At 35.6% G+C, this 24,608-nt stretch overlaps 3 protein-coding genes and 2 non-coding genes across 6 annotated transcripts; 3 read left to right on the top strand and 2 right to left on the bottom strand.

Annotated features, from left to right (window-relative positions):
* TRNAK-CUU lies at positions 8,993 to 9,065 on the top strand. The gene has a single exon. It is a non-coding gene; the product is annotated as a tRNA-Lys (tRNA).
* LOC18785794 (probable inactive leucine-rich repeat receptor kinase XIAO) lies at positions 9,265 to 12,438 on the bottom strand. The gene is made up of 2 exons (XM_020557404.1): positions 9,609 to 12,438; positions 9,265 to 9,380 (listed from the first exon to the last, which is right to left on the bottom strand). The coding sequence occupies exons 1-2, from the start codon at positions 12,436 to 12,438 to the stop codon at positions 9,265 to 9,267; spliced, it is 2,946 nt and encodes a 981-aa protein (XP_020412993.1).
* On the bottom strand, positions 15,764 to 17,924 carry LOC18786171. Of its 2 annotated transcripts, none has more exons than XM_007219183.2 (2): positions 17,438 to 17,924; positions 15,764 to 16,171 (listed from the first exon to the last, which is right to left on the bottom strand). In XM_007219183.2, the coding sequence occupies exons 1-2, from the start codon at positions 17,652 to 17,654 to the stop codon at positions 15,957 to 15,959; spliced, it is 432 nt and encodes a 143-aa protein (XP_007219245.1). In that variant the 5' UTR covers positions 17,655 to 17,924; the 3' UTR covers positions 15,764 to 15,956. The 2 variants fall into 2 exon arrangements, with proteins under 2 accessions (XP_007219245.1, XP_020412038.1); XM_020556449.1 differs by having other exon boundaries at positions 15,764 to 16,165.
* On the top strand, positions 20,906 to 24,030 carry LOC18784864 (serine/threonine-protein kinase STY8). The gene is made up of 11 exons (XM_020557403.1): positions 20,906 to 21,142; positions 21,320 to 21,394; positions 21,566 to 21,646; positions 21,832 to 21,926; positions 22,317 to 22,437; positions 22,518 to 22,597; positions 22,785 to 22,847; positions 22,942 to 23,054; positions 23,139 to 23,224; positions 23,349 to 23,467; positions 23,823 to 24,030. The coding sequence occupies exons 1-11, from the start codon at positions 20,906 to 20,908 to the stop codon at positions 23,962 to 23,964; spliced, it is 1,212 nt and encodes a 403-aa protein (XP_020412992.1). The 3' UTR covers positions 23,965 to 24,030.
* Positions 24,368 to 24,441, top strand: TRNAV-CAC. Its single transcript has one exon. It is a non-coding gene; the product is annotated as a tRNA-Val (tRNA).

Here is a 24,608-nt window from a genome sequence, read left to right as displayed (position 1 = left end):
GGTAAAAAAACAGGGGTATGAATTTTTAATTTTTTGCTTTCAAAATACGTTTTTTTCTGGAAAAAAAAATACATACATTTTTTTTTAAAACTTTAAATTTGTTTTATTTAACAAGATGGTAATAAAGTTCTAAATTTTTTTTAGATAAATGGAATAAAACATGAGAGTATACATTTAATAAGGGTAAATTTGGAAAAGAAAGCTAGCTTTTTTATGCATTCATAACATTTGCTTTTTGATTAAAAGCGATAGTAATTTTATTGATAACACAAAAAAAAGTACAGAGTAGTTGCAATGCCAAATATGAATACAATATCTCCAATGAAAGGAAAATGACATATGTCATGAGGAGAAAGGAGAATGTCCAAAAGAGAAGGTTGGTATACTATCAAGGCTCACACTGTGTGAAAGAAAATAGACTACTAGAAAATCTCATCGGAATCCACAAAGTCTATTACAATTCATCTATATAATTTAAGCCAAAATCCATATATAAAAGTCAGTTACAATCCATAGGATCTGCATGAGTTTATAATTGCTTTAAAATCTACTAAAATCTCAATTGAATAAGAGCTCATTTGGGAGTGATTCTGGATATGCCAAAAAACACTTATATGGAAAATCATTTCTCCATATAATCACTTTAAGTGGTTTTAAGTGATTTTTATGGAAAGCACATGGGAGGTGCTTCTACTCAAAATCGTTTAAAATCACTACTTAAAGTGATTATATTGAGAAGCACATGGGAGGTACTTTTCCCAAGAAGTGATTCTACCCTATTCAAAATCACTCCCAAACGAGCTCTAAGAAGTTAGAACTTGGAAATTGTTTGCCGTAACGCTCTTGTTTCATTTGACATCTTTGTAGCGTATGTAATTTATGATAATTAATTATATCTACTTCAAAAGCCAGTTTCACTTCATTTTCTTTGATAAGACGTTTATCTTCAATTTTAGCGCAATGATATCTTATGAAAAAATCTATCAAATTTACAAATTGTAAACTATTTTTCTTGCTTCATAACGCTAGTACTTTTATGAAACTGCCAATCCTTAGGAGATAAAAGTGGCTTGCCAACGGGGTCTAGCCAATTGGAGAAGGGCCTTGACTTGCAAACTAAAGGTTTCAAGTTCAAACTCCATAACATGTGTGTGAAAAACTCATCTCTCCTCTAATTTAGACTATTGATTGTACTAAAAAAAGATTAAAAAAAATGTCTCTGCCTGTATTGTGTATTTTAATTTGTGGACTGCTAAATGCCATGAAATGTTATTAAAAAAAATAAAAATTAAAAAAAAGTTTTCAACAGACAGTAGTGCAACATCTCGCCCTTCAGATCATCCAGCAAACAACATAATTATGTGTACATACGTATTTAGACACGAATCATATTTATGTCAAACTTCGTAAATCTCTGGTGCACTAGTATTTTTACTCCTTGTTTATTTTATTTTGTTTAGTTGTGATTTGCATTGTGGTGTAGTTATTTATGAATCTTAATTTATCACAGTTAAAAGCACAACAGGAATAATGATGTATCTTACAATTACAATTGTAAGGAATTGATATAAGTGTACTGGAAATCTGGTGAAGTATATTTGCTCGTCTGATATCTCAAGATACAAGCATTAGTTATTTATAGTGGTTATTTTTCAGAACTGAAATGCCTTTTCAGTGTGAACCCCTGAATTTACAAGTTCTTTGCATTAAACTGATTGCTATCACAATACGTCTATACAGTACATCAAGCAAAGAGAACGCGTAGTAGACTCCGTCCCATTGGCAACAGTCTTTGTTTTGGGCTTCTCTTCCCCATGAAAGGAGGCGATTGTCGTCATCCACGAGGCCTTGTTTGAATGCAAGGAGGGCTTGCATTTCCCTCTCATTGCATCCAATGCAAGGGTTGTTCATACGTAGTAAACGCACCACAAGAAAAGCATAGAAGACTTTGAAGCAGTATATTTGCTTCTCATGATCAATGTTAGTTAGAGTCATGATCAAGACGCAGAAGCACAACTATTTAAGAAAAAGATAAAGCACAGCGAAAGAATGCCTGCATGGAAATCTGGTTGCTTGTCTGATATCTCAAGAATGACAAAGTGGGATTCTTTAATTAATGGGCAAGTGATACTGTTCCAAGGGAAGAAGGATAGATGTCAAGTTGAATTATTCTTGTGAGCAATTAAAATAAGTTCTGGCGTGGTGCTCTTGAAAAACATGTCTTTGTCGATTGCAAGTTTGATATTGACGTTTCGTAGGCCACTATTTGGTCAACCTCAGCAGCTGCATGCACTTTTCTCAATTCAATTTCTTATTTTCTGTTCGGATGGAAGCCATGGCACTAGATTTTTTTATGTTGTTTGTTGGATGATCCTGCACTGTCTGTTGAAAACTTTTTTTTCATAAACTTTTAATGGCATTTAGCAGTCCACAAATTAAAATACACAATACATGCAGAGACACTTCTTTTTTTTTTTTTTTTTTTTTTTAGTACAAGCAATAGTCGAAACTAGAGAGGAGAGGAGTTTTTCACAAAAATGTTATGGGGGTTCGAACTCGAAACCTCTGGTTTGGAAATCAATGCCATTTTCCAATAGACTAAACTCTATAGTGAGACACTTTTATCTCCTAAGGATTGGCAGTTTCATAAAAGTATTGGCGTTATGAAACAAGAAAGATGGTTTACAATTTGTAAATCTGACAGATTTTTTAATAAGGTATCAGATTGCGCTAAAATTGAGGATAAACATCTAATCAAAGAAAATGAAGTGAAACAGGCTTTGAAGTAGATATAATTAATTACCATAAATTACATATGCTACAGAAATGTCAAATGAAACAAGAGTGTTATGGCAAACAGTTTCCAAGTTCTAACTTTTTAGGGCTATTTTGGGAGTGATTCTGAATAGATTAGAATCATTTCTGGAGAAAAGCACCTCCCATGTGCTTCTTCATATAATCATTTTAAGTGGTGATTTTAAGTGATTCTGACTAGAAGCACTTCCCATGTGTTTTTCCATAAAATTACTTAAAACCATTTAAAGTGATAATATGGATAAATGATTTTCTATAGAAGTGTTTTTTGGCCTATCCAGAATCACTCCCAAATAAGCTCTTGTTCAATTGAGATTTTAGTAGATTTTAAAGCAATTATAAACTCATGCAAATCCTATGGATTGTAACTGACTTTTATATATGGATTTTGGCTTAAATTCTATATATGAATTGTAATAGACTTTGTGGATTTTGATGAGAATTTCTAGTGGTCTATTTTCTTGAACACCATCTGAGCCTTGATGGTATAGTAACCTTCTCTTTTGGACTTTCTTCATTCTCATAGCGTGTGTCATTTTCGTTACACTTAAAATAATGTTATTAATGCACAAAAAAGTTAGCTTTTCTCTTCCAAATTTACCCTTATTAAATGTATACTTTCATGTTTTATTCCATTTATCTAAAAAAAATTTAGAACCTTCTTACCATCTTGTTAAAAAAAACTAAAATGGATGAGAAAAGAGTAGCTTAATGTCAATATGCTTATGTTAAAGCTAGTTATCATAATTACTAGAGCATTAATGTCAATATGAAGAGACTAGGTAGGTGGCTCCCCCAATTGACAATTTGTTCTATTCCCATTTTATACGCATGCACATGCAAACACAAACTATAGGGATAAAAAGGGTCAAAGTTTCTTCATGAAAACACAGAACGTAAAGTGTAATGGAATTATAGAATACTTGAGAATGTAAAAGTTATCTTGTTCAGTAAGCAAAAAACAAAAGTTCTTTGAATTAAGCCGATTGCTATGACAATAAGCATACATTACATCAACAAGAAGGAATGCGTGTTTAAAAGAGTCCAGTATGGGCGACGACATTGACTATGGGTAAAAGTGGGGAAGTGTTGAGATTGGAAAAATCTTATGCAATTTTAATGGGACCCCTATGTAGTAAATGGTGCAGCAAGTCATGTGGCATCAAATGATTGTTGAAGTTGAAGACAATTTACTTTCGACCTAATTGAGTATTTTTTTTATACCCTAAAAAATAATTTTCCAAAAACACATTTGAAGTGATCTTTTTTACTGAAAAATCTGTGAATTAAAGGGGAGTGGAAATAATGGATGAGAGAAGACTTGCGGAAATAATGGGTGTCCAAGAATAGGTAGCTGGCAGCCGCCCGTCACTCTCTTTCCCTCACACACACACACCTTTTTTTTTTACTAGGTTCTATAGTTGATAAGCACATATAAGATTTTCATATGCAATATTTGTGGCCAATTAATTTTCAGTTATGAATTTGTATATTTAATTGCAATACTCTGTTTAAAAGTGTACTCTTGTGAGAGAAGTCCAATTTATCTTAGAGTATATTTTTGCTCACCACTTTAATTAAAAGTGTACTCTTATTATTTTTCTCAACACTTAACACACATGTCCTTTAATATAACTATAGTTAACTCTTTACTTTGTATTGATGCAACCATGATTATGTTAATAAACACGTGTCAAATGTTGAGAAATGTAGTGAAGGTATATATTGAGTTGTTCACCCGTTTGATGTTTGTTCCTGTGATGGTAGGGTAAAGTTCTCCATTGCATTGAAAACCATTGACTGGCCAACAAGTCAATTTTCTTTAGTGTGCGAGCGTGCTACTACTAATAATGAAAAATCCTAGCAGACTCTGAAATAGATAACTTGCACCTCAAGTTATTGATTTCTAAACAAGCGAATGTAAATTTGGGTGAGAAATATCTCCCAAATAAGTTCTTTTCTTGCGTCAGACTGGTGAGAACTTCACAATTTTTCACAATACAAGGTTGGTAGTTCTGGCAAGAATAAATAGTAAGAAAGTGGACTGTTTTCAGGCGAAACTGCCTTTTACAAAACTCAAAAGGAAAAACCAACTCTAGAAAAATAAAAAGAAGGCTGGACTTCCATTTCTGCCTGGATAGAAGCTTCTGATCCGGACTGGACTGGGTATGCCTGTGCTAGATTGGACTGTCAATAACTTCAACTGCTAAGTTTCAGTTGTAAATTGATACCAACGTTCAAGTTTGACAGAGCTTTAATCTATTTCAAGCTTGGAAGGCTTTTTGAACGGGCAGAATTCCGGCCTCTTCAATCTGAAAGGGACAGAAGTGGCTAGTCTTGAGGATTACTGAGCTAAAACTGTAATGTGGTACCTATTCTGCTTGATCAGGGCTCTCCATAAATTTGTTGAGGTTTTTATATTTGTAAAAACCCAGACTTTGCTTGATTTATCTTTTGCTGAACCAAATTTGTAACGAAAAAAATCTTGTTTTGAATGACTTTTCTCTAAATCTGAAATTGGAAGTTTTGATTTGTAGCTGGCTTCTTTCTTGTGGCTCAATGAGCTTTTGGTTGCTTCAGTTTGTTTAAAGGTTCCTTGAGATCAAGTGATCATTTTGAGTTTTTCTCTTTGATTGATTTTTTTTTTTTTGTCGTCCTTTGCTCTGTTCACCCTCTCTTATATTTATAAAAAATGCTTTGGAGTGAGGTTTCTTTCTTTTAATAATGGGCGGCAAAATTTCTCAAAAGATCTTTCATTTTTTAAATGAAAAGAAAAAATGGGGTTTATCAATTCTGGCAGATAATCCCTCAATAGTCAGTTCTAAAGCAATCATTTCCTTGTATTTCTTGAAAGGAAACCTAACCCTTCTTCCAACTTAACTGCTTTTGTAAGAGCTCAAACTGTGATGGTTAGTTTGATTTTTCAGTTTTGAACAACTCCCTGCTTCCTACTTATCTTTCAAAACGTAGTCTGCTTATCTCTTGAAAATGGTGCCTTCTTTGGAGCAAAAAAAATATCTCTGAATATATAAAAGGGATTTTGATCTTCTGGTGGCAAAGATTTCAGAGATGTCCTTCTTTTATACCTGCCCTTAATTAACTCTTTATCAAACCAGTTGAAATTGCTGACTTTTTCAAGTCAGGAGATCACGTGGGTTTGTTTCTTTTTGGGCTCATCTTTCTTTACTTGACCATGCCAAGCCCAATTTAGGTTTCTTCAAAGCACAAGTTTATCCTTGTGGTTTGGTAGGTCCTGTGCTGGGCTTTCTTGGATTTTGGGCCTCTGATTTCAATTTAAATGCAAAGTTCAACTACTCGGGTCTTGAAGTTGTCTTGTTATTTTGGGCCTCTAGTATTGGGCTGAGTGTATAATTTTGGCTCATTATTTAGGGAATGCTGGTGGTTGTCCAAAATTGATATGGGCTTTTGATCTTTCGAACAGAGCATGCCAAATTAGCCCCAAACATGGGTTAAAGTGGTGAGCAAAAATGCACCATTTATCTTGAGGATGTACCTAGAATCATGGGCCTAAGGTAGGGATATTTGCCTCCCCTTTCTTCTTTCTTCCTAAAACCTTATCTTTTTCTCCTTCCACCCAAAAGCCCTCCTAAAGCTCCCGTCATGTTTCTCCTGGAATGTAAACTCTTTTGAATCATGGGCCTAAAAGGGCAAACTCTTTTGATTCCATTGGTTTCTCCTGGAATCATCTCCTTTCAGCTAATAAACTGAGCCTCTCTGCCCCTGTCATGTTGTGTAGAGTTTTCCCCCAGTTTTATGCTGGGCTTTTGATCCCTTTCCTCTTTGGCAACCTTTTGTCAGGTTTTGGTTGAGTGAGTCTGATCACTCTCTCCTCTAATCATTCTTAATCTCAATAGAAAAACAGCAAACAGCAATGCACCAAGATTATGAGCAACAAGATCACTGTCTTGCAAGGAAATTCATGGAAAATATATATATATATATATATATATATACACACACTAAACTGATAAGAATATTACAACCACCTTATGGTGTGTAACTCATTCTAATGAAAACACTACATCCATTGCAATTGATCAAATCATCTACGAAATTCGTTTTCATACCAATACAATGGGGTAGGGTTGCTGTTTGCTGGGATACCTTTTTTTCCTTCAGAGTTATTGGATAAATATAATAAGGTGCAAATGGTTATTTTTTGTTTAATACAATTATGATGATGTTTACTTATTAAAGTTCAGTATATTAATTTAATGATTAACATTATCTTAAATGCATGTAAATGCATGGATGCTAAATGTAAAGGCTTAAGATACAGGAGAAAGACAGCAGCCAGTTCTTAATGTGATGGGTTGTAGCTTTCTAGGATGTTTCTTTAATTCATTTTTAATAAATGGATAATTGTGTGTGCTTATTTTTATGTTTAAAAAAAAATATGTAGACCTAACCATATATATAAATATATATGAGTAATAAAAGTTGAGTGTGGGCCATGGCCCATACTGGGCGTGAGCTGGGTCCGCCTGATTTGCCTCTACAGGAGGGAGAGTGGAATATCATGTTTCTCTGGTTCATTATTGATTGTTAAAGACTTTACGCAATTGGGCTACAATGGAAAGAAATATTGCAGCAGATGGCTTAACTTGGTCTGGGTTTGCACCCAGGCACCCCCAACCGGTTTTCAGTCGATGTGCTACCAGATGATTAGCCCGGCGTTAAGAAAATAGTACTGCATCCGCAGCAAAGACACTTGTCAAACCTATATTTCTGGGATTACTCACACAAATTTCATTCTTATTCTCAAGTGAAAAATTACATACCAAACTGATCGGAAATCGGAATGTTACAACATCTTCACTGATCCCTTTTGAAGAATCATGGTGTACAACTCATTCAAATGAAAACATTACGCCCGTTGCCATTTATCAAATAATCAATGAAATATCCCTTTTATACTAATATCATGGGGTAGGCTTCAAGAATCTCTGCTAGCCCTACCATTCAAGCAACATTGAGATAGAAAGAATCAGAGAGACCATGGGTTAAAGCTGGAATAATTTCTGCCAGGTAATACTTCTCACTTGTACTTTCTGCAGTGCTTTTCATGGGTTAAAGCTGGAATAATATCTCCCAGTTTCAAATATATCAATTATCAGCTGAGAGAACAACATATTTCATGCTATGCTAAAGATTGGCGATTTCGTCTTTTGACCTGTCAAAGCATATAGATTTCTCATTATTGAATGCTGTCGTGATGATGAATAGTAAAAACTCTTGCAAATTAGTTTGCTCTTTGTTATTATTATAATTGTAAAGAGCCTTTGCTTTATTGGATTTGTGCATGCAGGTGCTATTTCGCCTGTGAAGTATTGGATGGAAAAATATATTCCATTGGTGGTTTAGGTTCAAATTCAAGCGATCCACATTCTTGGGACATCTATGACCCTTGCACCGACAGTTGGAAATTTCACTCTGATCCAAACATTGTCCCTGAAATTGAGGATTCTGTGGTCATGGATGGGAAGATCTACATTCACTGCGGGACTTCTGCTGTAACTTCTCATGTGTACGCTGTTGTTTATGAACCATCAAGTGGCACATGGCAGCATGCAGATGCCGACATGGTTGCCGGCTGGCGGGGTCCAGCAGTTGTCGTAGATGGGACCCTCTATGTGTTGGATCAGAGTTCAGGAACCAGGCTGATGATATGGCAGAAGGAGTAGGGAGTGGATTCCTGTTGGGAGGCTGTCATCCTTGCTCACCAGGCCGCCCTGTCAACTTGTAGCTATTGGGAAGAAATTTTACATTGTAGGAAGGGGCTTAGCATTGTCATGTTTGATGTTGAGAATGCAGGGAATATGGAAGGTGTGATGGTTAGTTCTTCAATACCTAAATTGAATTTTGATGATGATGTAATCAGCTGTAAATGTTTATCAATTTGATTTGAAATTATTGTTGCCGAAGGAGTCTTGGAAAACTACCATTGTATAATATCTTCAGTGTACATGCTTGGATGTATTTGGATGTCTCATAAAAATGAAACTACTTATAAGAATTTTTGGTTTACCATTCTTGATTAAAAAGTATAGGCTAAGAAGCTATTTATAACACTTGCACCGCTAGACATCCCCAAGGGTTTGAACTCTACGTGATTGGCTGTGATGTTGTGGTAAGATTTGTGTATTTACTATATATATACCGTCTAACTCAGTTGGTAGAGCGCAAGGCTCTTAACCTTGTGGTCATGGGTTCGAGCCCCATGGTGGGCGCTTACAAATGTTTTACCTCTTTTTTCGTGTTCATACAGAGAAGATAACCTTTAAAAACAAAACAAAAATACTTTAAAAAATATTGGACTTTCAAAGTAAGTATTTTCTTTCTTACACAGACGGAAAGATAATGTTAATAAAGTGCCTTTCCCAGATTGACAACACTTTCATTTACTATAAAATAAATGGTTCCTTTATTTCAGTGAGATCCCTCATCATCATCACTCAAGTACTCAAATGCTAGTGCAAATAGCAGTCCTTCCTCTCGTCCATCTTCAACTGAAGGAAAAGAATGTCGTTTCAAAGGTGCCGGCACTAAAGACGAAAGGAAACATAATTATAACCAGTGAACAAAATCATGCATGCATGTTCCTTTTATATAGCAAAAGAAAGAAAGTTCATATTTCTTTTTTTTTTTAAATATTAATTATGTTCTATAATATCTACATGCATTTCGGGATAAAGAACAACTAACTTGCATCATTGAATTTCAAAAATAATATGTGAGAGAGATAGTAGTAATTACCATTTATCTAGTATTACGTATCCTTTGCCTGATGATTTCTGTCTTCACGTATAACCAATCTGTGAAACAAGTCCAGAAATTGAAGTATGTATATCTGCATGACCTGTTGAATAGAAGAGTGCCAAAAACTCCCCAAAATCCAACAGCAAACCCAAGCCCCAAACTAATGTAAAATCCTTGCGATATGAGCCCATCTTTATCGTCTTGATTCACCAACACAGTTTGTCGTGGACCTTTTTCCTCCTCATTGCATGTCCTTAGGAGTGGCAGTCCACAAAGTAGAGGATTTCCACCATAAGAAGATGGACTAAAGCTTTGGAGCTGGGTCCCTATTGGAATTTTTCCAGACAAGTTGTTTTCTGACAAGTCCAAGTAACCAATACGATCTATCTGAGATAGACTGTTTGGAATTCTGCCATTAATCTGGTTTCTTGATAAATCAAGGAAATCTAACTCCAGCAGCATTCCAATCCTTGGAGGTATTTGACCTGTTAATTGGTTTCTTGACAGGTTTAAAGAAACCAAACCAACAAGATCAGTGATTTCACTAGGAATCTCCCCAGTCAACTTATTGCTTGAGAGATCAATACTCTTTACAAGTCCCAGAGTACTTTTGTATTTAGACCTTACCCCTTTCCATGTTAAAGATGCTTCCTCCTCATAATCCCAAATATAACTTAATTCTCCCAGCTTAGCCGTATATGAATGTCTGATAATTCGACGTGAATTTCTTTTTTTAGCCAAAACAATCAAATTGTTGAGGCATTTGGGTATAGTTCCAGAGATGTTGTTCATCGACAAATCCAAAATTTGAATGCTTGTCAGATGGCATAATTGGGGCGGGATGCTTCTATAGAACTGATTACCTCGAAGGATTAAGATAGTCAAATTCGGAAGACTAGCCCCTAACCATTCAGGTATTGAGTATGATAAGCTATTTTCCCCAAGATCAAAAAGTGTCAACTTTGTACAATTCTTCAATTGTGAAGGCAACTGTCCCACAAATCTGTTGTTACTTAGTCTTAGTGTCTCGATACTAAACAAGTGCCCCATCGTGGTGGGAATTTTTCCAAATAAATAGTTATTGCTGAAATCAAGGAAGACTAATTTTTTAAAATGGATCCAACAATCAGGAAGTTCTCCAGATACATGATTGCTTGAGAGATCAAGAAAGGTTAAATTACTATCCTCGGTTGCACACAAAAAAGAAGCTGCCCCAGAAAAGTTATTATGGGAGAGATCTAGAACTGAAGCTTTTGATAGAATTGAAGGGATTGGACCATTCAATTGATTCCAACTCAAATTTAGGCGCGGTGCAAAATCCAATCTAATATTTCCAACTGTTCCTCTCATTTGATTGTGAGAGATATCCATAACCTTTATTTTTTGTGAGAAATCCCAAAACCAACTTGGAATGGTATCAGAAATTCCAGCATCAGAAATATCAAGCCATGTATAATTTTTTTGAGTTTGAAGCCATTTTGGGAAAGACGATGGCCACATCTTACAAGACGTCAATTGTATGCGTCGCAATTGGAAGGGAGGAATCCAATCAAAACTGAAGTTTAAAAGTAGTGAGTTGGATGATAAACTCAAATAACTTAATTTGGAGAGTTTTGAAAAATGAGTTTCTGAAATCACTCCTTCCAAAGAATTCCAACCAAAACCAATAGTCTCCAGCTTGGACATCTGTCCAATACTTTCAGGTATTCTTCCACTTAAGTTATTTTTCTCGAGAAACAAGCTTTTCAATGATAAGAAGTTCGTAAGATCAGGCAATGAACCCGAAAGGTCAGGATTATGAGAGATATCCAAACTCTCCAATGTCTTTTGAGCGCATTTGGACAATGTTTCAACAAAGTCTGAAAGTTGTCCACTAAGACTATTAAACCCAAGGTCCAACTCTCGCAGCCTACATAACTTGGCAAAGGAATTCGGGATCCCTCCTTCAAGATGGTTATAATAGAGACTAAGATATGCAAGAGAGCTCATGTTTCCGAAATAATCAGGAATTGAGGAACCTCTGAAATTGTTCCAAGAGAGATCAAGATAAACAAGGTTGGTACGAGTACCAGACAACCATTGGAAAATTGAAGAGTTGAGATTGTTGTGGGAGAGATCAACATGAACAAGAGAGTTAGAAGAATTCATGAGAGAAACAGAGGATATAATTGGACGAGGAAGTTTACAGGCCGATAATATCAACTTTCTTAGTTTAGGAAGCATATTAACTGCTTCCAGCCAACCAACAACATCACTGAGATTAGTGTAAGTTAGGTCCAAGTGTTTCAGACCTGAAAGATTAGGGAGCCAATTGAGGTTTTTTGCATGAATAGAGTTCTCAGGGCGTATAACAAAATATCCATGAGAGCTGAGATCGAGATATTGCAAGTGTGTAAGGTTTCCAAGTTGGTTTGGAATTTGACCTCCAAAATTAGCAGAAGAGAGGTCGAGGTGTCTTAAATTGCTCAGAGATCCAATGAAATCTGGAATTTGGCTCCGACTCAAATTATTGAAACGAAGGTTCAAATATTCCAAATGTTGCAACTTCACGAGTTCAGGACTAATCTTACCTCGCAAAGATTGGTCTTCAAGATCAAGCTTAACAACATGGCCAGTTTGGTTGCTGCTACAGTAGACTCCTTCCCATTGGCAACAATTTCTGTTTTGGGCTTCTCTTCCCCATGAAAGGAGGCGATCGCCGTCGTCACCCACGAGGCCTTGTTTGAGTGCAAGGAGTGCTTGCCTGTCCCTCTCGCTACATCCAATGCAAGGACTGTTCATGTTTAGTAAAAGCACCACCACAATTGCATAGGGGAGTTTGAAGCAGCACCTCGCTTCAGCCATGTCAGCTATAGTCATGATCAAGACGAACAAGGAAAACTCTTTAGGAAAAAGATAAAGCACAACCAAAGTAAGCATACATGCAAAACTAGTGAAGTACACTATACATATATATGCTTGTATGATACCTCAAGATTGACGAAACAGGGTTGACTTGACTCTTTATCCTAAGACAGAATTCTGACAAAACCCCTTTCCCAATTATTTGAGATGAGAGTCCAGAAGTCGGAAATGAAATCTTAAATCCTTGACCACGCGAAATGTGAGAACTGTTCGGACTCTTTGTAGTAAATTGTGGAGAGAGTCATGTGGCAGTAAATGATGGCAGAAATTGAAGACAATTTTGTCTTCATTTTGCTGCTGCCAAAATAGGAACCAACTGCCTATCAATGGGCGGCAAGTGATTCATTTGAACAAAGACCAGGTAAGAGTTGAAACACAGGTGCGTTGAGAGGCAGAGCCGGCCCGCCGGCCCTTGGCCAGGCCAACCAGGGCCACCGCCCGGGGCCCACGATTGAGAGGGGCACAAAAAAATTTATATTAGTCTATATATATGTATATGATCAGACAAAAAAATATATATGTATTTGCCAAAAAAAAAAATTAGAAGTGCTCATAAAAAATAAAATAACTAAAAGTAATGTGTATGACATTGGAGTGGCCGGCATAAGAATTCTTTAGTCATCAGACTTAAAAAAACAAGGGAGAGGTAGGCATGCGTATGGGTATGCCAACAGATCTTTTTTCTGTTCAGATTCTTTAATCAATTTTGATACAAAAATATCATTTTGTCTCCGTATTTAAAAGAAAAGTTAACAAAATTGACGGCAAGACCATTTGTCCTGACGAAATTGAAGTTGAAGGAGCACGGGAATGATTTTTTGAAAATTAAGGGACTGAAATGCAAATCGAGTCTAAGTTCAAGGACTAATAAAACGATACAATAGTAAGGAATTGATATAAGTGTGCTCCGGAGGATGAAAAACATGTCTTTGTTGATTGCAAGCTTGATATTGAGGTTTGGCAGGACACTAATTGGTCAACCTCAGCATATGAAAAAGTGTGTTTCCCTACATATGGATTCACAAGAAGGAGAATTGTTAAATAATCGTAAATGTGACAGATTCGTGCATAACATCTCAGTTTGAGCTGAAATTGAAGATAAATGTGACAAATTCGTAAATGTGTGCATAAACATCACACAACGACTAGTATTGGCATTAGAGTAGTGGCGCAAATTTGCTGGGCTGAAAGGCCACCACCGTCTCTTGAGGAAGTGTTGGAAGCAGATGGTCTTCCAGGACCACCAAACTAATGTTTTTATTTATATTTTCTACCAAATTAGCCCCTACACTTGCTTGCTTTGGCTGAGAGTGTGCTGGCTTAGTTAATTTTTTCTATTCGTGGCTTTTGCCTCTTAATAAAGTTCCTTTTCGTCCAAAAATAATAATTTGGGAAGACATTACAAATATTGAAGTTGATTGAGACTTGTGGTTTTCATTATTCAAATTCGAATTTAGTTGATGAATTTGAATATTTATGTTATTTAAAATATGTTTGGAATTATATATATTGTTTTTATTATATTTTAATATATATTTTTAATTGTCATATTCCGGACCTCATCATATCCTAGTTTTTGGAGATTTGCCATATTTGCATGTCGTGTCGTATTTTATCACTGTATCTGTATCCATGTGTCGTATTTTATCGCTGTGTCCGTATCCATGTTCGTGCTTCATAGGAACTGCCTATCAATAGGCAACAAGTGTAGGAGTTCATAAGATTTTGTCCTGTATTGCACGAGATGTTTTGGCAATACCTATCTCTACTATAGCATATGAATCAACATTTAGTACTGGTGGTCGCATTCTCGATCCATATAGGAGTTCATTATCCCCAAGAACGGTGGAGGCACTCATTTGCACCCAAAATTGATTACATTCTTCACCAAAAACTAATATTCTTTAGATCACAGATGATATTGAAGACATTGAATCAGGTAAATATTATTTGAAGATAATTTTCATATTTTAAATGACTGGTTTTATTATATTTATCTTAATATGATATTTTATTCTTTGCATAAATTTTGGGTCCTACATCAAAACTTACATTGAATGAAAATTGATGTGGATGACTGCATTCTCAGTAACATGGAAGGATTGATGGACGTGGAAGCCTGAAAGAGTTCTCAAGTTTTGAAAGAATGGATGTAATTCTTAATGTAATGTTGTTTTTAAATTCATATTGTTCTTTGATTGTATTAAATTTTGAATATATATATATATAAAGCAAAAGGCAGAGAATGATAAAACATTCAAAATACCAGAAAATGTCCTTAGTTAATGCAAACATTAAGAATTGAAATTATTAATTAAATAAGGATAATATGATAAATTCACACTTTTTCATATTTAAAAAAATTAAAATTAAAAGAAAAATTAGATAATGGATCTTATTTTTATGGAACACAACTACCCATTATTTTTTTAATTTTAAATTTTTTTTATAAAAAAATTAAAAAAAAAGCCTCTCACAGTGGTTATATTTTTATACAAATCAATCATCTAATCCAATGCATAATGGATTAGATTAAATTGAATCCTAACATCCGATTATATTGGATTGGATTGTAAAATCGGTATTACAAAAAAAAAAATTGAATTGGTAAGAAACCATTGGTTTTGACCTGATGCTCAGGCCTAGGACTTTGTGCTAAGTTTAAATGTTTTTTAATTAGTTGGATGTTCGAAAGATTTACAGGCCCAATGGAAAACAAAAAATCCAATTACCAAAAGAGAAGGAAAAAAGTGATCTTGGGTTTAAAATAGGGTACTGGTTTTCCCACTTATTTTTTATCCATTTATACTCCATTTTTTAAAAATTGTACGTTCTTACTTCTCTTTTGTTCATTTACACTTCCTTTTATCTTATAGTAAAAAGTATTAAAAAAACAAAATATAGTGTAGGTGGACAAAAGAGAAGTGAGAAAATCACCACCCTTAAATTATTGAAATTATCTGAAATTTCAAGGATTTCTTTTTCCCTTTAAAGTTCTTTGGTTACTGATAAAATGAGAATTTTGGAGCAAAAAGATTTGTCAGAGGTACAAAGCTTTGTTCCTCTTCTTCCTGATGGTTTTACTGCCTTGTCACCTTCTTACCTCAGAATATTTAGGGAAATATGGAACAATGAAAACCCACATATGAATTATTTAAAGTAGTAATAGGCTATCTGAAAGAGAAAAAGTAAAAATTAGGAACAGAAACATAAAGAACATGCGCATAGGATCTTTCTCTTGATCACCTTTAATGCATGAGGATATCTGAAAGAGGAGCTTTCTGGGAAATTTGCAGCAACATATTATGGTATACTTCAAAGCATGCTTTTCTTAAGTAATTACATCATCATATACGAGTTTTGATCATACGAATCAAATTTGATCAAATTTCAAAACATGTGTCATTCTACATCAATCAAGAGGTGATACAGCAGCCACTCAACGGTTGAAAACTCAGTCAACTAGTCCTTTTCTTTTTAAATGCAGGATGTATGATTATGTTTTCAGAGTCTAAATTGTCAATCTTTGAAATACACTCTGTCATCCTCTTCAAAAGAATAGGCAAGGCAGCAAAATTGCTGGAAAGTTTATCTCTAAACAATCGCAACTTCTCGGAAGTCTGATCTCCATCAGCCAGTAATGCCCCCTTATTAGAAGCAACTTGACCTGCACCTGCAAAATATAAGTTGTTAAGTGCTTCAACCCCAACAGGACATTTACCCTAAAAAAAGGAAATTCCATACTACCTTTCTTTTCTAACTTTGGGGGATAAGTAGGCACTGAAAACAAAGAGTGTATAGGCATACCCAATCAAGGTAATAAAGGAAATCATGGAAAAGGTTTTAATGACAGACGAAAGAAATTCTACGCCAGGTAAATAAAGCACCAATCTATGAGCAAAAAACCATACAACAGTTTCTTAGGGATGGTTATTTCAAAACTTTAATCAAGCAACACCAATAGAGAAAGGGGGAAACCTAGTTGAAACAAAAGCTATTGCTTTTACTATCACAGTCCTACCGTTGTAATTTATGACTCAACATTTTCACTGTCACAATCATAAAATAGTTCACCCCTGCGGCCTGTGCCAAACAATAGCCATATATTCAACTACATAAAAAAAACATCATCTCCACTTGTGTGCTACAATTAATTCAACTAAGACGACCACTTTCACACGGTGACTACCACCAATCTTGCCTTCAATAACATTCATCCATCTGTATTGCTATGCAACATAGCAACATACCGTTGGTTCACTGATTTCCCCCATTCTTCAAAGAGCATAATACAAGGGAGAGGAATTTTATCTCTCAAGTAAGCATTTCCACCAATGAGTCTTCTTTCTTGAGATGGCAAAAGAGGCACAGCATCAAAATCAGCCATGTCTGGTGTGTGAAAGCACTAATGCTAGTATGATCACTACCACAAAAGATGGATGCCTTAAACACTATGCCAACACAAGCTTTCCTATTTATATCGTTATTGCCACAGAAACATAAAAATCCATTCAAATATCTTTGCAGCCACCAAAGAAAAATTAAAATCCCACTTGGGCTCCCAAAAGGGGGTTCCTTGTACCAAGCTCCCATCTTCTGTGCAAACCAAAATTATATGAAAAGAAATGAACCTCAAGTTATAATTCTTGACATTTTCCAAGCTAGGGAGTCTTTCAGTTTCCTAACACACACACTTTACCTTACTTCACTCTTTTCACAAAAGACCCAATTTTGATTCTGAAATTTCTGAGAAACCCAAATAAATCATGTCTAAAAAGACCCAACTTTTCGTTCTCTATCCCAACCTCGTTTTTCCTAGCTACCAACCAGACGTTAAAAGTTTTCAAACAATATCAATCTGATCTGAGAACCACGGCATTCATTATCCAACAACCCTAAAAAGTATACAGAACATAACAAGAAGTTAAAAGAAATGTACCCGAATTCGGAGCTCCGGAAGTCCCAGGATCCGACCCATTCAGAAAAACAGGTTGCTGAACAGCGAGAATTGAGGCGAAGGTGTTCTTGAGCTGATCTGGTAAAGTGGCTCTGTATTCTAAAATCTTCTCTGCCATTTCCTTCACTTCACACTCCAGCACCTCCAGCTCTTCTGGGTCGTGTCCGCTTTCGGAGCCCTGACGCTCGTTCAACGCCATGTCTCAAATTCAGAGTGAGAGAGAGTGAGAGTGACGATGGTGTGTGTCAAAATCAGGATGGGGTTGATTTGGAGGGTAATTGTGCTTTTATTTCGACGTCAGGTATTTTTTGAAATTTGAAAATCCGAAGGAGGGTTTTTTAGATTTTTCAAATTCTTTCTTCCTAGTTTTCGCTTGCGGGATTATTTTTTATTGAGACATTTCGCTATTGTTTTTATTTATTTATTTCCTAGCATGATGAAGACGACAAGTATATTGAGGTTCTGCATTTAGAATTTATATATTTTTCGGTATTTCGCTTGACCTTAATCATTATTATAATATAATGACATATAGCATGACACGTCAACAGCTATAGATTTATTTGTATTTTATGAGAACCACCATATTTTTTTAACAACCTAAAATTCAATTTTGGCTTGATAATAAATAATAAAAAATCAAACGTGAAACTTAAAAAAAATGCTTTTGATCACAAATAGTTCATGAGATTGGCGAAATTATCACATTTTGTTCTTAATATTTTTTTGTGTGATAATAGTGGTCCTTAAGGTTACCTTCCGCACATAAAAATGGTCAATGTCGTCAACTTCCTTCAAAATGTCTGTAAAATGCTGACGTGGTACATACATGACCACACATTCAATAATATAGAGCCACGTGGTTTTAAATAATATATTTTAAAAAAATTAAATTAAAACTTAAAATTTTTATTTTTATTTTAAAAATGAAGTTGTTTCTTGCCTCTCTCCTTCTCCTTCCAACCTACCAACCCGCCTATCTCTCTCTCTATCTCCTCAAATTCGTTGGTGATGGTCAGGCAAGTAAATGGATCTGATGCAAGGGCATAATTGGTTTCGATAGTTGGGGAAGGGTTTAGTTGGTATGAAGGGGTGGAGGAAGTGGCTGTGAATCTATGATGGTTGGATTTTTTTTTTTTTTTTTTTTCTTTTTTAGTCAGAGATGCTGAGAGAGATGAAGCTTTTGTGATTACTGTGTACATGCTTTAAAATTTGAAATTGTGTTGGTTTTTTCTTCTTGTTTTTTTTTTTAAATTGAGTGGGAAGAGGGAAGGATTTCTTAGAAATGTAATTTTATTTTAAATATATTATTTAATACCATGTGGCTCTATATTATTGGATGTGTAGCCCATATATGTGCCATATCAACATTTTAACAGAAATTTTGACGGAAGTTGACGGCATGAACCATTTTGATGTGCGGAGGATAACCTTAGGGATCATTAGTGTCACAAAAAAAACATTAACGACGAAATGCGATAATTTCACCAACTTTAGGGACCATTTGTGATACAAAGCCTAAAAAAAATGGAAAGAAAAAAAAAAAAAAAAAACCAAACCCAGCACAAACTTCCCCCATTGGCGACCCACCACCCCCACCCTCCTCCCGCCACCGGCATTGGTCGCAGGTGGCCCGACTCATCTCTTTCTTTCTTTTCTATCATCGTCTCTTTGTCACAGCCTCCTTTTTCTTTTCTATCAACAAAACTCCATAATTTATGGAAACCATAACCAAAAAATTTCTCACAGTAAAACAACCTAATTCACATATCTAGAAACACGTAAATAACCAAATCAACACCCAATTCAGAAAGGAATCATAATCCAGAAAGAATTTTGACAAGGAAAGTTTGCATGGATCCAATTCATTAGCCAATTCAAGTAGAATCAAAACCCAAATCACAGAGTTGAAGAGCTAAAGTATAGGTGCATTTCGTTTTTTTGTTTTTGTTTTTTGGTTTGAAAATATGCTTTCATTAAAAAGTCAGAAGAATTGTAGCAACAACCAACATAAAGGAGAAGAACATACAACACACTAGAACTTCTCTAAGAGAAAGAACTCAAGTGACAAAGTGCCACAAACAAACATAACAATATGAAAGACTGAAAAGCAGTAATAGTCGAAACACCATAAAGCAACATAACTAAAGCAGAGCACTTTGGGACCTTTAGCCTTTTGAAAGCCGATACACTTGGAGCATAGGGGAGTCCATCGTTACCCAAGAAAAAAATAAGGGAGGTTGGGGGAGGTGGTGCGGGTGCGACAACGCCGATGATGGGAGGGGTTGGGTTTGGTTTCTTGTTCTGTTTTTTTCTTTCTTAATTTTATTGGAAGGGCAAAATTGGACTTTTAGACTCTTAAAATTAAATTAAACTTATGATAGTTGCCATGTCATTTGTAGATCGTTGGATTATTATAACGGCTGAAATGAAGTCAAATGCGGAAAAATACATGAATTCTATACGTAGAGGCTCGAGATCTAATGAAGACTATGCATTACATTCCTTTTCCCTCTTTTTTTTTTTTTAAAAAAATATATTTAAATTTCATTATCTTGTTTCCTTTTAAATTGCATTAAATCAGGATAAATGCTTTGAAATATCACTATTGTAGAAAATTGACAAAATATTGAAATTTATTTGTGTCACACCTTTGTATTCGTCGTCCTTGAAAATGTATTATACGCTAATATTGTTTGCAACGTTAGTATATAGTGAGACGGCGTCGTTCCTCCTTTGGGAAACAGAAAACCCCGCCAACTCTGAATGTCCTCGCTCGCTCATCCGTTTGCCCTCCGAGGGAGAAACCTTAGTAAAATCGAACCCGAGAAAACTCAGCATGGTCAAACTTATCCCCTTCCATTTTCGCAGGAACCAAACAAGAAGTCAACCAAATCCTAACTTTAACTCAGCGAAGACTACGAGGCGGCTATCCTGCCTTTTTCGTTATAAAACCCCAGAAACAGACATTGAAGAGACCTTGTCGACTCCGACACAACATCGAAAAGCTCCTCATACATGCATTTCAAACATACTAAGCTTAAATCACTCTAAGCATTATCTCTAATTAATCACTCGAAGCATTCCCTTAAACATATTCAAAATCACACTTCTCTGCTTAAAGTGTTTTCCTGATTTCATCTCATGGAAGATTGCAGACCTCTTTCATCATCTCAACTGTCATCTAAGGTGATCAGCTCTAATCTTGTCAAACCAGTGTGCTTTTTTTTTTTTTTTTTTTTTTTTTTTTGGGTGAACATTGGAAAGCAGAGCAAATATAGAGGGTTGGATTGAAATTCCAATATAATTTCACAGCCTGAAGTTACAACAAATTGTTAGCTTATAAGTATAGATGTTAAGCAAAGATGTGATTGAAGTGTTATGGAGAATGAGTTTTCGTTTATCACAAAGTTATATGCAAAAAGTTTGAATTTTTTTTTACTTATCATCATGCAGAAGTGTCAAAAAGTTGGCCTGGACAGCCCATATCGGCTGCTGTATTGTTCAAGCAAGGGTGACAAAGCAGGGGTGATGCATGAGTTAGAAAAAGGTGTGAAGCCCAATCTGGCTGACTATGATAAGAGAACAGCTCTTCATTTGGCATCCTGTGAAGGCTGCACTGAGATTGTTGATCTACTTCTTCATAAAGGTGCTGATGTGAACTCCACGGATCGCTGGGGCCGCACTGTAAGTTCATCCAAAATTTTCCAATTATATACTAATAATATGCTTTGACACATAGTTAGAAACAAATACTAAAGCATTTTACAAAATCCTTTAGGTATGTCATAGTTAGCAACACAATTTTCTCCAATTATATATGAAGTATTAAGCCATTTGTTGTTAATATGAGTGATCTTGCAGCCACTGTCAGATGCTCGTAGCTTCAGTCATGAGGCGATTTGCAAGATATTGGAGGCTAGAGGTGGAATTGATCCGGTATTTCACTTTCCTAATGCATTCACACATGTTACAAAGATCAACAGACTATATTTGCTTTTATAGTATGCAGTCTGCATTTCTTCTCAATCGATTCATCTACATGTCCTTACATATTGTTCAAAATTCGAATGTACTTACTGGCAAATGTCATCTTTTTATATGTTAAAGGTAGGGCTTGACTCCCAACTTCCGTGCTATGAAATTGAACACACTGAGGTGAACATGGATGAAGCGACGCTTATTGGAGAGGTAGATTTTGTTAGTTCAATTTCTTTTGGAACATAATTGCAAGGAAGGCACCTCAGCGCATTTTGATGTTCTAACTTTGTTCAGTAGGCTTTGTGTGAAATATCTAACATCTGCACCTGCACTTTTTTGGTTTTCTGTCCCGTTCGTGATACTTCATATGTACTTAAAATTTCCTAGCAATGCAGGGATCATATGGTGAAATTTATTTAGTGAAGTGGCGTGGTACAGAAGTTGCTGCTAAAACAATCCGATCCTCCATTGCTTCCAATCCCACAGTGAAGTAAGTTTCTTTATCTGCATATCTTTGATCTAATGGTTTCTAGTCTTCTTGTAAGTGGCAGCATAATAAATAGATCATGGCAGTTAAAAGAGAAAGTAATCACTGATAAGAAATAACAAGTATAAACTTGATGTAAACTATCATACCAACGAAAACCTCCTATGATCTTTCTCACCTTGTGTGGAAAGGGTTGGTCACATCATGTGCATTTTAAACAGTGTGAATGTCTGCATATAGTTTTGAATTTGATAAATATTTGGTTAGTCTAGATTTTCGGTCTGCATATATTAAGCACAGAACCATGCTATTTGGTTTGCTAAATTCGTAAATTGATGCCAGTATCTTCATTTTCCGGATTCAACCAAGTTGAACTAACTTTGCTAACTGCAGGACTATCTTTCTGAAGGAACTTGCTTTGTGGCAAAAGTTGCGCCACCCTAACATAGTGCAATTTCTTGGTGTTCTGAGGCACACTGACCGCTTGATCTTCCTTACCGAGTATCTTTGCAATGTAAGTTGTCTTAATACTTAATTTCCTTTTCTTCCTAAATTCATGTTCATGTTTAAACTCTCCCAATTTTGATGCACCAGGGAAGTTTGCATGATATATTAAAGAGGAAAGGAAGACTTGATTTACAAACAGTAGTTTCTTATGCTTTAGATATCGCCAGGTACTCATATATCCTACTAATATGAAATTAAAGTTATAAATTGATAATGACCTCCCAAGGGACTATGAAAAAAGTATCTTTTCATTCTTGTCACATATCTCATTTGTATATGTTACTATTTTTTCTCCAATTTTTTAGACTTTTCATGTGAACTTGTTGTTGAAAACTATGTTAAAAAATGTTGCAGAGGTATGAATTATCTCCATCAGCATAAACCACGCCCTATAATCCACAGAGATTTGACACCAAGGTACAGCAAGGAAACAGTATTAAAATGCATTTTGAGAGTGAATTATACAGATTGTTCCCTCCCTGGCAACCAATGCTTCTTCTTTGTTCTATAGAAATGTGTTACAGGATGAAGCTGGGAGACTCAAGGTCACAGATTTTGGCTTAAGCAAAATTGCACAGCAAAATGATGTATCTGGTTACAAAATGACTGGACGAACAGGTTCATGTAAGAGATGCCTTTTCACTAAAAACCAAGTATATATCCCTAGCAATTTGGTGCTAGCTCTAATGCTCTTGTCATCTTTGCTAGATCGTTATATGGCGCCTGAGGTTTATCGTCGAGAATCATATGGGACGAGTATCGATATCTTCTCATTCGCTCTGATAGTACATGAGGTGCATTTGCTTTAAACTTTAGAAATCTTATATTCCAGTAGTCATTTATGAAGATGATTTCTCATGGCATATCCAATTTGAGCCTTTCCACTATGTCATATATAGTCACAGATTTTGCTTACAGATGTTTCTAGGAGGACCACCTAATCTGGCAGAGGACCCGGAGAAAATTGCAGACAAGCGAGCATATGAAGATTCTCGACCGCCTCTCTTCTCTTATTTGTATCCGGAACCAATCAGGACGTGAGTGTTCTTCGACTACTTTAAATGTTATCCCATAGCAGGTTGTTAACAAGCACAAAAATAAACCTTACAGCTACATACAATACAAGCATTACTCAAAAGAGTCTTTAGGAACATGTCCTAAAATTTTTCTAGCAACCCCAAACAGTTGGAACTGTCATGCTTCATTTTGCTGCCAATTAGAATCCATTGTTCTTGAATTTGGTTTAAAAGTGAGACAATAGCCTGCAACCGAACTCAAAGTTAATAGAATCTGCAATCTTGAATTGCACAAGACACATTACTCTCTTTCTTAAACAGACATTTGTTTTGCATATGATAATGAAGTAAGTGCTCTCTGCTTTGAATAATTTAGGCTCCTTAAAGAATGCTGGCACCAGAATCCAGATTGCCGGCCGACATTCGAAGAGATCATTTTGCAGTTGGAGACAATTCAAGAGAACTTTCAGAACAAGAAAAGAATGGGAACCTGTATTAGTGCTTGTGCCATCTCATAAGATGGGATTATGACAGACATATGTTTAGTTCTTTTTCTTCTTCTTTGGGTTTGTGTATATAGGCATGTGTGTTACTTTCTGTATAACTTCTTTACAAGAGTGACAACTTATCATATTAAAGTTTTAATTAATTTTGCTTGGCACCCAGCTTAGTATAGTAATTATGCCTTCTCTCTTCCCTACCTTTCCAAATTCTTATAAAGAGTACTAGCTAGACATCCAAAGTTTTCACTGGCTCTCCATCAAAATGTCAAATTTTCAACCAACAAATATTTAAAATTAAAGTTCAATAAGAAAGGGGAGGGTGCAATAAACAACTATTAAAAGAGAAGTGATTGAGTGCAAGCTTTTAACGCCATCTTGTAGTGTTTATAAATTATATTTGAAGAAGGATAAACAAATCGTCTGGGTGGTGTAGTCGGTTATCACGCTAGTCTCACACACTAGAGGTCCCCGGTTCGAACCCGGGCTCAGACATCTAAAAATATTTGTTTTTTATTTGTTTTTGGCTTGGCAAGATGCAGAATATAACAACACATGGAGTCTTCCCAATTGTTCAATTTTACTGTTTTCATCATGAGATGTTTTGGTTCATGTTAATCATATTGTGATGGCCTAAAAGCCCCAAAGAAACCCCTTAATTC

This window comes from Prunus persica, chromosome G2 (genome assembly GCF_000346465.2).
Source record: "Prunus persica cultivar Lovell chromosome G2, Prunus_persica_NCBIv2, whole genome shotgun sequence".
Taxonomy (NCBI): Eukaryota; Viridiplantae; Streptophyta; class Magnoliopsida; order Rosales; family Rosaceae; genus Prunus; species Prunus persica.
This window is presented reverse-complemented; position numbering and strand designations above follow the sequence as displayed.

Excerpts from the sequence above, each read along its gene's own strand:
- LOC18785794 (XM_020557404.1), bottom strand. The coding sequence starts at position 12,438 with ATGGCTGAAGCGAGGTGCTGCTTCAAACTCCCCTATGCAATTGTGGTG. Across the intron at positions 9,381-9,608 it reads AATCATCAGGCAAAGGATAC|TGCCGGCACCTTTGAAACGA; the intron begins GTAATACTAGAT and ends TTTCGTCTTTAG.
- LOC18786171 (XM_007219183.2), bottom strand. The coding sequence starts at position 17,654 with ATGGCGTTGAACGAGCGTCAGGGCTCCGAAAGCGGACACGACCCAGAA. Across the intron at positions 16,172-17,437 it reads TTCCGGAGCTCCGAATTCGG|GTGCAGGTCAAGTTGCTTCT; the intron begins GTACATTTCTTT and ends TATATTTTGCAG.
- LOC18784864 (XM_020557403.1), top strand. The coding sequence starts at position 20,906 with ATGCAGAAGTGTCAAAAAGTTGGCCTGGACAGCCCATATCGGCTGCTG. Across the intron at positions 21,395-21,565 it reads CTAGAGGTGGAATTGATCCG|GTAGGGCTTGACTCCCAACT; the intron begins GTATTTCACTTT and ends TATATGTTAAAG. Across the intron at positions 23,468-23,822 it reads TATCCGGAACCAATCAGGAC|GCTCCTTAAAGAATGCTGGC; the intron begins GTGAGTGTTCTT and ends TGAATAATTTAG.